The 12,919-nt window shown below is 41.2% G+C and overlaps 1 protein-coding gene across 4 annotated transcripts in view; it reads left to right on the top strand.

The window, feature by feature from the left end:
• The window catches only part of APP (amyloid beta precursor protein), a 303,941-nt gene that overhangs the window by 234,001 nt on the left and 57,021 nt on the right, over positions 1–12,919 (top strand). For all 4 annotated transcript variants that reach the window (XM_074971197.1, XM_074971202.1, XM_074971220.1 and 1 more), the window contains 2 exons: positions 10,400–10,528; positions 12,005–12,104. In XM_074971197.1, coding sequence (XP_074827298.1) covers positions 10,400–10,528; positions 12,005–12,104 — 229 coding nt within the window. The remainder of the gene's footprint in view (positions 1–10,399; positions 10,529–12,004; positions 12,105–12,919) is intronic.

Below are 12,919 nucleotides of genomic sequence, written 5' to 3' on the forward strand. Positions count from 1 at the left end.
CTAAACAATCCTTGCCTAGAGGGAACTCCCCTCCAATAACACCTTCCAATGATAAGTCAAGCACTGTGCTATTTTGTTAATATACTCACTACAGAAATAAAGAGTAAACATTTCCAGCAGCTTAATAACTTAGTTTGCCAAGTGAGGTAGCCAGATTCTCTGAGAGAAGGTATGAGAGAGCATTTGTGTCTAAATTGGAAAACAAATGGCTGTATTTCCTTGCAGTTCCTCCACAGAAGAATGTGAATCCCTGGTGCACTGGCTAAGGGGTGAACTTTTTGTGAATGCTTACTGTTAAGATACTGGCAGCTAAGATACTGTTAAGATACTCTCACTGCCTTGAGAGAGAAGCAAGTTCGGGTTTGTGATAAAGCTGTTTTGAGCTTTTTCTTTGCAGGGTAATTTTCTTTAGGCCTGTGCAACGTCTTTCTCAGATGGATGAGAGGGTCACAAGCATTACATGCTGTCGATATTCCTTTTATATAATATCATAAATACACTTTCTGCTGCAAAAAGACTTTCAAAGAGAAGATAATGTAGTGAGGAGGGGCAGTGAACTGGGACTCAGCAGATCTGGGTTCAGCTCCTGGCTCTCCCCAGTCTTGCTAGTGAACCTGGGAAAGTCAATCTTGCTGTGTTTCAGTCCCCCTTATGAAAAATTAGGATAATGCTACTCTCATACCTCACAGCAATGCCATTAATAAATGGTGGGGTGCTGTGATACTACAGATAAACACCTAGCAAGGCATTAGACCGGAGGTGGGCAAACTACAGATGTGGCCCGTGGGACCGTCCTGCCCAGCCCCTGAGCCTCCAGCCCCTCCTCTGCTGTCCCCCCTCTGCGGGGATGTGGATAGTGGTCGGGGGAGTGAGGGGACAGGGAGCAGAGGGTGGTTGGATGGGGCAGAGGTTCTGGGGTTGGGTCAGGGGACGGGAACGGGGAGGTTGGATAGGCGTGGGAATCCCAGGGGGCCTGTCGGGGGGGCGGGGCAGTCAGGAGACAGGGGCTGTTGGAGAGGAGGTGGGGGTCCCAGAAGGGGGCGGTCAGGGGACAAGGAGCGGGGGAGGTTGGATGGGTAGCAGGTTCTGAGGGGGGCAGGAAGTGGGAGGGGACTGATAGGGGGCAGGAGCCAGGCTATTTGGGGAGGCACAGCCTTCCCTACCCGGCCCTCCATACCGTTTCTCAACGTCGATGTGGCCCTCAAGTCAAAAAATTTGCCCACCCCTGCATTAGACATTCCCAGCACAAGGCTGAACAGGGAAAAGAGTGACAACACCGGGACCGGGGTGTGGGGGGGGAAGGTTAAAATTAAAACAAAAAATGGGAAGAAGGAAGTAAAGAGATTATAAAACAGGAGAGAACAGTTTGGATGCTGTCAGACAAGCACAGTACAGTTTTGTGTGCACACATGTATACATCCAGACACACGTTCCATGCTATCGTCTTCCTTGGCCAGGGGCACCCTAGCTGGTTTTGGCATCTTGCACATCAGTGCTGAGGAACTGGAATTCAGTAATGGTTTTATTTTGTGCAGGACAGATTGGTATAACTGCAATATTTTTGAAGTAATTGTATACCATAGTACAATACCAGCTACATAGATGTTCTGCATGGTGACCCAGCATTCAGGAAAACAGAGAAAGTACAAAATGGAGTCACATAGCTCAAGGCTTATTTAAGAACAAAACTAAGCAGAAAATTGAGCAAGATAGTGCAATTGAAAGCAACATCATGCAAGCTGTCCAAAACCTCAGAGCTGATCCTTGTCTCAGATTCTTTGTGCAGCCGAGCTGTTCTGTACTTTGTTGCCTTTGGAAATGGAATGCAGCTGTTCAGTCTCCAACCTCAAAATGTTGCACTGGTTTGCACTGCTCAGTGGTATTACTACAGAAAGGAGGATTAATGTCAGGTGGTGTTAATATGTAACTACAGCTTAGATAATCAGTCATTTTGTTCTTCATTTTGCAAATAAAAAAAACCAGGGGAATACATAGTCATAATTCTCTCTGAGTAGGTTAGCTCAAATATTTGTTCGTTTTATTTTTCACGTGTACGTCGAGTTTAATAGGCTTCCCCTCCTTTTTTCCCCCACCCTCTCCCTCACTTTTCCATTTGATCTTAATGGTTACCTTTGGCTTCCTATGTAAAAACTTGTTTTTCCCCTCAAGTTCACAGGGTAAAAGAAAGAAAATTTAAGGAAAAAGTTCTGAGGCTCATTTTCCCACTGGCTTGTACACTTTGCGCAGAGGGTTTAAAATGCTACCGTTCTGATTTGGAAACGCTTGGCACAAGTGTAAATCACGGTCCATGGGATAAGGCCCTGAATGTCTATCTGAGTTTCAGCTGCCATGTTGTTTTTGTTCAGTTGCTTTAAGAAGACTATAGTTTGTGCTTTTAGGGCAACACAGCTCACTTGAAGAAGGTGGTAGTGCTCTCTGCACAATGGGATAGAGTTTTGGCCATCTCGGTGGGACAGAAGGGCATGTGAAGAGGCCTCTCCCTGAGCACTGCAGGTCTTTGCTGAACCCAATTAGACTGCTGTGGGAGTAGACCAAAGGGGGAGGGTCTTTTGTATCTGCAGTTGCACTGATCCAGTGATCAAAATGCCTGGAGTCAGGAAAGAGGGGCAGCAGCCACTGTTCCAGCCCATAGACCCACCCACCTAACCCCACAGATATGGAGTTTTTTGCACAAAGCCCTATTATGGGATTTGTGCCAGGAGGAGTAGGTTTCAGCTTTTCTTTTAAACTGGGTCAAACTTTGAAAATGCTTTTGTGTGAATAAAAACAGACTCCCTTGCTTCCTAGATGGTTTGCTTGGTCACATAGTGTAGTCATAATCCTCAGTTTGCCAGCAGGAGAAGATGGGTTTTCTAGGAGCAAACTACTGATGAAACAAAATGGAGCCATGTGGTAGGTTTTAAATAACTTTGCCAGGTCCCATTTTATCTAAAACCCAGATTTCAGAGGGAAAGTTTTTTCTAATAAATGTTTCTGGCTTTGCTCCATCTCAATCTCAAGTAAGAGCAAAATTTGCAGGTGTTTTTAATTTTGTAAAACATAGTGAGTTAAGGTTCCGAAAAGCAAAACCACAGTTGGTCCAAATCTTGGTCCCATTTTATCCTTCTCTCCAAAAGTCAAGGGAGGTGTAAAGCTGGGAAGATTGGATATAAATTGTGGCATTTTGCCCATGTGTAGCTTAAATAACAATTTTTTTTTTTTTGTAAACTAGCAAAAGTTGCAGATGGAGACCTCATTAAAACCATGTGAAAGGAAACTGCATCCAGGTTTAATTATGTTTGAAATGTTATTTCAGTATGAAAGTCTCTTTAAATATTTGAGGCTCACCCTTCAGTGGAGTCTTTCTTGAACACTCCCATGATAATCTGCTTTTTCTGCACCAGACCAGTCCCATTAACTTTATAGTCACCTGATAAAATCCAGCAAGTTAATCATCCTTATAGGCTAATAAAAAGAAGTAATTGTTGGGCATGCCTCTTGGTTTTTAAGTGTGAGAAAAATTTTTGATCAAAATGGTGAGGCTGCTCAGAAGTTGCATGGAAGTTTCCCTAGAAGCTGTTTTTCAAATACACAAAATTGCTTTAATTGGGTTTTTGTTGGTGCTGTTTTTCAGTGGTCAGTATTCTGGGCTAGCGAAATGGGAGTCAGCTTGTTGTCTGTATCAATCTAGACTAAATGTGATAAACTTCCATTTTCGATAAACGCAGTGAAATTGTTCTTTCAAAACACGTTGCACACGAGTCGCTGAGATTGAAATGCTGGTTCAATAGCGTAGGAAGACAATGTGTTTAAGGGTTGTATAATATTTCTCACCTGCTTGCAACTGTTGTATCAGAGCTCAAATTTCTGATAATGTCTGGTTTCTGGGTCAGGAAAGAGACCATTGGGACACTTTTTTCATTGTAATTGCCTCTTGAAAAGAAAATATAAGAGTTTTCATGTGCTAACTTGGTGGGTATAAATAAAACCAGACTTCGACCAGTTTAATCATTTCCACAGGTCTCCAGTATAGAGGAATCCTTTGGGTACTAAAGCTGAAAGCTGGAATAAATGAGAAAAAAGAAGGGGGGACTAAACCTCAGGATATAAATTAATAAAATTCCCTTTATAGACAAATGGCAAGGAACTGTCAACATTGACGAGAGTAAAATCAAACTAAGGCCTGCTTGGTATGGTGAAGATTAGTTTAAAATGGAGATAAAGAACTTTTTCTATTTAGGATGTTATAGGAACAGCTTCTGTTATGCTACACTTTGCAGCCTTCTGTTTGCTTCATGAAAGTATTTCATAAATGAATGCCTATGACCGTGAATTCACTTTTATGGGGGTGAGTGTTCTCTCAGAGTACCTTTCATTTATAAAGCTGTTTCATCAAGAAGGGTCTCAAAATGCTTTTTTGGCCTTAGATGTAAGGATCACTTCTCCCACCATTGACGTGCAGCCATTTCTGGGATGAAAATTCAGCAGCTATTGTGCATCAGGAAGATATCAAGAAAAACTTGAATAAGTAAAATTACAGGAGGGATTTAGACAGACGGATTCTAATTACCTGAGTTTGGAATTTGTCCAAGACATTAGAGTTAACAATTCACTCTTGGAAGTGGAAAAAGTTGTCTGAATATTCATGGATTGTTTATGGTCATGAAACCTTTATTTTGCCTCTCATCCAAATGATGGCACTGGCAGTAGCACATCTCCCACAACTCCAACTTAATGCATAGATTCAATACTACTATAACCAAGAGGAACAGATGCCATCTGCCAACTTGTCATCAGAGTTTCCTGCTTCATCTGGACTTTCATTGTGTCTCTCAATTTCCAAACTGTTTTGGAAATTTTAAGACTGCATGATTAAGCACACGTCAGTCAGGAAATTACACAGTCACAATCACATTTGCAACTTTAACTCTGTTCTTTGTACACATTTTACAGTGTGTAAAAAGACTGCTTCCCAAATAACAGAATATAGACACTTTTTCCTACAACCTTAGGCACAAATGCACTATCTTGTAATAATGTGTATGTAGGATGAGCTGAATGGAAGACATTTACAAACCAACTACGAAAACTACAGATAACCATCATTACACAGCTAAGTCTGCAATAATAAGGCTAACAGTTAAAATTGACTGGCCTGTGGTAAATTTGTAGCTGAATTACATTATAGTTAACTGTCTCATCATCTGAATTGGACCAAGAAAGACAGTGCTGCTGAGTTGGTGGAAAAATATATAGTATTTGGGTGCTAACAGAATGAGTTAAAAAAAGAACTTATCTTAGACTTAGAACTTATCAGAGAGAAAACTTGTCCGTAAAAGTATAGGCTAGGCCACTCTGGCAATTAATTTAAGTATAAAAGATTATAAATATGATTATAGAAAATAATGCAGTATATATTCTATAATATTGGAGAAATAATATGTGATCATGTAATTAGACTGTACCATACGGAATACACAGAAGGGGACTAAGTTTTGTTTGTTTCTAAAAGGGCAGGTGTTTGAATCTGCTGAAAAGTTTAAGGTAGAAGATGGGCTACTGAGTAGGATGCAGGTGAAATAGTCAAGAGTGCTTGATGAGCACAAGTTATCGTACCACTCCACAATTTATTACATAGATAACCTCAGTTTGAGTCTGCACACACGCACACTTTTCTTCTTAACATATAGAAAATGTGAGCATGTCCTTGCTTGTAAGAGAGTCTCTGTGCCAACCAATCAGGATTTTCCAGTGTTCTGAAATCAGAACTATACAATATTCTTAATGAAATAAGATGTGTTCAAAATGTTGAGGAATTCGGGATGCTGCTTCTTAGGAGGTAATTTAACATTCTTGTTACTGGATTAAGAAGAGTAGCCGAAAGGGCCAGTCAAGATAAATATAAGCATGCGGATGAGGAAAGTCAATTTGCAAAATCCAGTTCGCTTTCTGATAAAGTTAAATGAGATAATTAAAAAAATAAGGTTTTGTCAGTTATGCTCGCTGGACTGTAATGAAAATTATTCTGTAGGGCTCAGACAACCCCTGCTAGCTGCCTTAAGTAGTTTATTAGCTGTTTGGCATATAGTCCTCCAGCAGGTTTTTTTTTTACTAGTAGTAGTATAGCTACAAATGTATAAAAAGAAAAAAGAATCCTTAAAAATAGGGAGCAGAATTTTCAATTGATAAATACTATACCCAGTGTTTTTTTCAATAATTATCAACCCTGCAGATTAAATATAAGACATGCGGGGCTGACTCAGTGGTCTAGCAGCAGAGCAGTCTTAGGCAGAGGAGATCAGAGTTCAGACCTTGAGATTTAAATGATCAGATAATATCAACATTTTCATTTATGCTTTAATTTGAAGGTCCCTTCCCCTCCTCCCCCTCCAGATGTAGTAATCCATGCCCCAACATAACAATAATCCGTCCAGCTATAGGAACTGGTCCTGCATCCCTTCAAAATGGGTAATTCTCAGTGAAGAGAATGGGAGTTCTGCATGTGATAGGACTGCAAGGATTTGGCCCGTGCTGCAGACTTAGTTTTTGTGGGGTGGATTCAAGATCACTTTAATCCCTCCTTAAAACTCAACTCTGCCAAGATGCCTACAAGATGCTATCTGCTGAGAACAGCTAGGCAGGAAGTGAGCCATAACTAATGTTCATTTTGCTAAGACATGCTCCTTTCCCTGTCACCTCATTCTCTGCCTCCTCACCTTCCCCTTGTTTGCTGCATCCACCTAGATTATAAACTCTTTGGGGTAGGTGCTGTCTTTTACTATGTCTTTGCCCAGTTCCTAGCATGATGAGTTCCTGATCTCAGTCGGGGCCTCTAGTTACCATCGAAATACAAATAACATTGAACTGATATTTAGAGACAAGTACCACCAACCCATTCTTTTACATGCATATCTCCAGCACCAGCAGTTACCAGTTTATTATATTCTGTTTCCATTATCATCCTTGAAAAGTAATTTTACTTTTCTGTGACCAAAATTTTGTTTATAAAACATATAGGTTATTTGTGGTCACAGCCACACCCAAACAGGCAAAGCTGCTACTGTGCTTTCATCGCTCCTTACTAAATTTGACAGCTTTGTCTAGAGTTAAGTTTCTTAAATTTCTGGCATCAGACTGGGGAGGGGAGGGAGTACTGACCTCTTCCAGAAAAGGCATGAGTATGATTATTCTTTCTTAGACAACTGAAGACTCTGGAAAAGCAGAACCATCTGCTGTACATTGGATGTTCAATAGACAATATCTCATTTGTTTTGTTGAGCCCAAAGTAGAAATGACCTCACATACCTCCTTTTAGCCAGGGAAGCTTGTAGATTATTTGCTCACAGTTATGCACAGGGAGTTGGTGGCAGTGACAGGAATATAACCCAGATCTCCTGACTCAGTCTCTGGTAATAACTACTGGACATCAGGCAAGCCTGAATAGTTTATTACATATTGTAAATAAAATGGCCACCTGCCATGTGCCCGGGGTGCTTCTGCGTTGCCCTGCCCTTTGTTCTCTCTCTTCCAGTCCCTTTTACAGAGATTCCACACACTTGCTCATCCAGACACCACCCTGAGTGAGGCCTGGGGTTATTCAGACAATAACTCAAAAGTAAAACTCAAAGTTCCAAAAATCTGTCCCAAAAGCATGGCTCTGACCTCAGAGCCATGGGGAGCGAAAGGGTTCCTTCATAAAGTTCTTTCTTTTGAGTTATTAGGGGTGACCTGCCATGTGGTTCAGCTTGCAACTGTCCTGCTCAGAGCTGACTCCCATGTAGACTTCCTAGAGTTAGCTCCCCCAAATAGCTGCTTCTCTTCTCTTATATGGAACCATCTGCTGAGGCTCCCTCCCCACACCAGGTGTCTCTTGTTAGCTCATGTAACAAGGCTGATCCAGGCTTCAAATCTCCTGCAGGCAGCTCCCTGTCACCCCCTTTGCTCTCTCACACGTACTTATGGGGATGAACGTTGTGGCAGCATTCAAAAAATTCTGTTTTATAGGTAGATGCAATCCAACTCTTCCAGTGATGGCTTTGTTCACAAGCTCCTAGCTATTGGCAAATGAACTTTATGAATCAGTTTGAGACAACAGAATGTTTCACAGCATCAAAAACTCTCCTTAGCTTTAAATCACACTTCTTCAGAGCCCTGAGTTCCTAACCTTCATTGTGCTGTTTGATAAATAAGTAGACCATTTGTTTCTGTCCAGGTCTTACCTTGGGTCAGCATAGTTAAAAACAAACCTGCAGACTTGTTTGAGCACATGCAGACTGTCTAGTGCTTTTTTTTCCTCCATTGGAAAGAAACTAAGATGTCACGACTGTACGAAAACCCATACATTTAATAGTTCATTTGAGGTCTTGTGCTTTTAATTAAGTTTCATGTGCAAACATCCAAGAGTCATTTCTTGGCAAATGATGCTCTAGGCTCTCATGATTTATCTGTTGTATCCTCCCCTGTTAGTAGTAAGTTTTGGGCTTTCCTCAGTTCTTTAAATAATTACACTTAAAGTATGCTGCCATGTTATGCAGATGGGGCTAAGTCAGAATAAGTGGTCCTTAAGAGGGATTTATTATTGCTATAGCAGTAAGACCTCTCTTAGTATAGTTGTCCCAGATAATGTAAATCTTCCTGGATCTTACCATCACAGTAGACAAAAACATGTTGAGGGAAAACAAGAAATATGTCCCATGGCATTAAACATGAAACTTAAATGGAGAGTCTCTTCAAGAAATAGAAATTAATCTGTTTGTCTTCTCTACCCTAGCCTATTTTATTTTTATATATATTTCTTGAGGCAAAGAGGACTGAAATGTCAACAAAGATAATCTCACTTCCTTTCTTCGAAGTTCCACCATTGTTTTAAGTCCCCGGTGCTTCCTTCTTCTCTAGGCTCTGTTTCTGTAATCCTTTGACAGTTGTTGTTTCAGTTCACGTTGTCCTTACTGCAGCATTCATAAGGTTATTTACTTTTAGGGACTTTATCCATAGCAGGAGTCTGCTGGCAGTTTGTTTCCAAGACTCTGTACCACTAATGAATTTCAGTCCTAAAGCCAATAAAGCTTCCTTTGACTTTGGAAACAATTTTGCATTTTTTTTTATCTCTAGGCTAGAAATGTCCTTAGAAGAGATTTTCATTTTCTTTTTTCTTTTCTAAAGATTTTTGAAAACTAAAGAGATCCTTAACTCTTTGAACACTGTACATCAGTGTACACATCCAGAGTAAATTTCAACAGGCTTTATCCCTATAAATGAGCACCTGTCCCAGTCTTCTTCACACCTTCTGAACCCATTCTTGATTCACTCCCACCCTACTTCTCCAGGGTGGAGGTGGGAAAATGGGGGCCTGGGTGTGGGGAAGGAAAAATGGGGACCTAGGAGGGGAGGGATCTGGGTTATGAGGAGGGAGAGGATAGAGATGAGGGAACATAGAGACCCTGGCTTGGGAGGGCATTGGGGGAAAAGGGAATGGGAGTGAATACAGAAATCCTGGCAGGGGGGAAAGGGGAAAATGGGGAGCATCGGGGGGGAGTGGGGAATGGGAGGGGGCACACAGAGCCTCTCTCATGGGGAGGGTCAGTGGTATGGGTACAAATCCCCTTGACATGAGGGACAGGGTGAGAAGAGTTGCATGGAGTCCACGAAATCTAGGGAGATGGGAGGGTAGCACACAGGGAGCTACTGAGAGGGAAGTGAAGGAATGCAGAGAGTCCCTGGTGGGTGCAGTGTGTTTGGCCTAGACAAGCTGTGGAAATGTGTGAACTCCTAGTTTCAGGTAGGCCTAGATTAGCATGTTAACTAGGCAGTTCAGAGTGATTAATTATTGCTGATACCAACAGTAAAACAGTTACTGGGTACATCTACACTGCAGTTAAACACCTATAGCTGGCCTGTGCCAGCTGGCTCGGGTTGTGGGACTGTTTAATTGCAGTGTAGACTTACAGACTGGAGGCTGGGCTCTTTGACCCTGCGAGGTGAGAGGGTCCCAGAGCTCAGGCGGAAGCCTATACTGCAGTTAAACAGCCCTGCAGCCCAAGCCCCATGAGCCCAAGTCAGCTGGCACTAGCCCGCTGCGGTTTTTAATTGCAGTGTAGACATACCCATTGAGAGAAATGTAACAGATGGAATTTAAACCGGGCCAAGCTGGACACTCCCAACACTCTCTAGTTGTCATATCGATCTGCGGCCATTGCCCAGCTGCATAACCTGCAATATACTGATCAAGTGACTGGATGTTCTTCCCAGTAGTTGCACCTTCTTCAGTGGACAGGTGTTGCAAGCAATGACTGTTTTAGTGCTTTGTCTCAGGAGCAGCCTCTGATCTAAGGTATCCCAATGGTCAGATATGCAGAAAAGTGTGTTGAATTCAGAATTTTCTCCTGCTTTTCCTCCATAGCCTCGCCATGTGTTCAATATGCTGAAGAAGTATGTGCGTGCAGAGCAGAAAGACAGACAGCATACCCTCAAACACTTTGAACATGTCCGCATGGTGGATCCAAAGAAAGCTGCCCAAATCAGATCTCAGGTAATAACCAATAAATAAGGCAAGCAGCGTTTTGAACTATTGCAAATCTAGTATCAGCAAATTTAAATTAACTTCTGTCTCCTGAATATACACTGTAAACTGTGATACTATCTGCTAAATATTTGACTCCTTCTTTTACAATTTTCAATACAATAGGATCTCAAACATTCGGACCAGGATTTCTGTAGCCATTTGTAAGGGTACTTTGTGGTGCCCATAAATATAAATTGTGCATTTTGCTTGTGTCTAACACACTTTTCAGCTGAGATCACTGTATTTCATGGAACATCGACTGCTGAATGTTTGTGCAACCCTTGATACATTTGTTTTGGAACAGCTTTCATATTTTCCTTGCAAATTACATAGAACAAAAAAGAAGCCAACAGAGATATAGCTGACTTTCAAGATGCCAATTAAATTTGTAGACACAGTGGCTGAGTTTGAAAATCTGTGCGGTAATCTGTAGAATCTGCTTTTTCTTTACCGATACCATTAATTGGAAACTCTGCCCCAGCTGTGGTTCTTGAACTGATCAGGCATTGCTAGTAGCCAAATTACACCCCTTTGTTTGACACCCCTTAGTTTGAACTTCTGTGCCAGATTTGGAAGTTGAGTTCATATTGTTTTAAAATCACTGGAATCTGAAATGTTCATCTCTAACTAGCCCCTGAAAAAACCTTTAAAAAAATCCCCCCCCTTTTTTTTTTTTAACCTTTAATATGACCATTTATTTTAAAATTTGGATTACTTTAACACTGAGCGTGTGTGCAACTGAAATTCGCAGCATACAGGCTTCCTGGTCAGATTACATCATGCATGATGCACCATGGTCAGGCTTCTTGGTGATGGGAGATGGTGCTTCATGGGAGTCCAGTGGCATGGTGCATCATGGGAGAGGAAGGCCAGCTGGGAAGCCCAGCTCATAGAGAGGACATGAGGTAACAGAACAGCTACCCCAGCTGCATTTCTGAATTGAATAATTTTGACTTTTGGATGAAATCATTTTGGTTTTAGAACATTCTGTTTTTCAACAAAAAAAATCAAAATTTTACTCAGAAAGCAAACACTTCCTGTGAAAATGTTTGTTTAGTCAAAAACCCAATTTTCCATCAAAAAGCAGGTTCAAATTTGACCACCTTCATTGACACCCTCGTCTCATTCAGTCCTTATTCACATGTTAGGTATGGACAAGGATGCTAGGAGAAGATGTAAGCTCAGATGCAGGGACACAAGAAGGGGCCAGACAGCAGAACCATTGCCAGAAAGACTGTTTCTTTGTCAGCTGCTGGAGAGAGCTGAAATGTGCAATAGATTTCATGACTGGAGACTTGCAGAATCCACAAGGCATGCTTCAGTGTGTTTATTATACCTACTTCCTCTGAAAACTGTCGTGCTCTGTAATATATAAATCTGCAATGATGACTGTAGGTAAAATGCTGATGATTTCCCCCCAAAATGGATCTTCTATTTCTGTAGGTTATGACACACCTACGTGTGATATATGAGCGCATGAACCAGTCTCTTTCCCTTCTCTACAATGTACCAGCGGTTGCTGAGGAGATTCAAGATGAAGTGGGTAAGTTAACTGTTTTTTGTATAAGAATCATAACAATCTAGAAAGGAATTGGGTCTTAATCTTCAAATAGAAAAAGAGTTCAGATACAGTGCTTCCTTTTGTCTATAGTGAAGATAGCTAGCAAATAAGAGGACAAACCTGTCAATGTTTTAAAACTATAAATGGGGACATTTCGGGAGGTGTAAAATATGGACGTATCTTTTAACTTGATTGATGTACTCTGGACTACAATGAGCTTTCTAGAGGGACTGAATGGAAAAAGATGATTCATATTTTGCTTTCGTAATGGCCTTTCCCGCCTACATTATGTTTCTTTGACGTGGCTATCTTTTTATATAGGACTTTAAATCTCACAGAACATATGCAACAATGTCTTCACAATTTTTGTCTGAGTGCAGTAATTTACACTTGACACCCACACACTGTAAAGAAATCACGGACAGCTGTTGACTCTTGTCACCACTAGATTTGGGAGGATAACTGATGGAGATCAAATCATGTTTCTTCCTTTTGGATATTTAATTCAATGTGATAAATCTAATTCGGGTGTCTTGGGAAGACCCCAAGCAAAATATTAACTTGCCAGGACTTAAGCATCTTTTCTTTGACTGATCAATAAAATGCTTCCAAGCTGGCATATTTCCAGTTAAATTTCAGCAATTCCATGTCACTCATTTATATGACATGGGAAATTTGAGAATGGCAATGAGTCACACCACTGTAGAGTAGATGAAAGTTAAATGGCCTAGAGGAGCCATGTATCTAAGTCCTCCATGAGGGTTTTCATTGTGCTAGGTTAAAACTGCTGATTCTTC

Source organism: Natator depressus, chromosome 1 (assembly GCF_965152275.1).
Source record: "Natator depressus isolate rNatDep1 chromosome 1, rNatDep2.hap1, whole genome shotgun sequence".
In the NCBI taxonomy this organism is placed as follows: Eukaryota; Metazoa; Chordata; order Testudines; family Cheloniidae; genus Natator; species Natator depressus.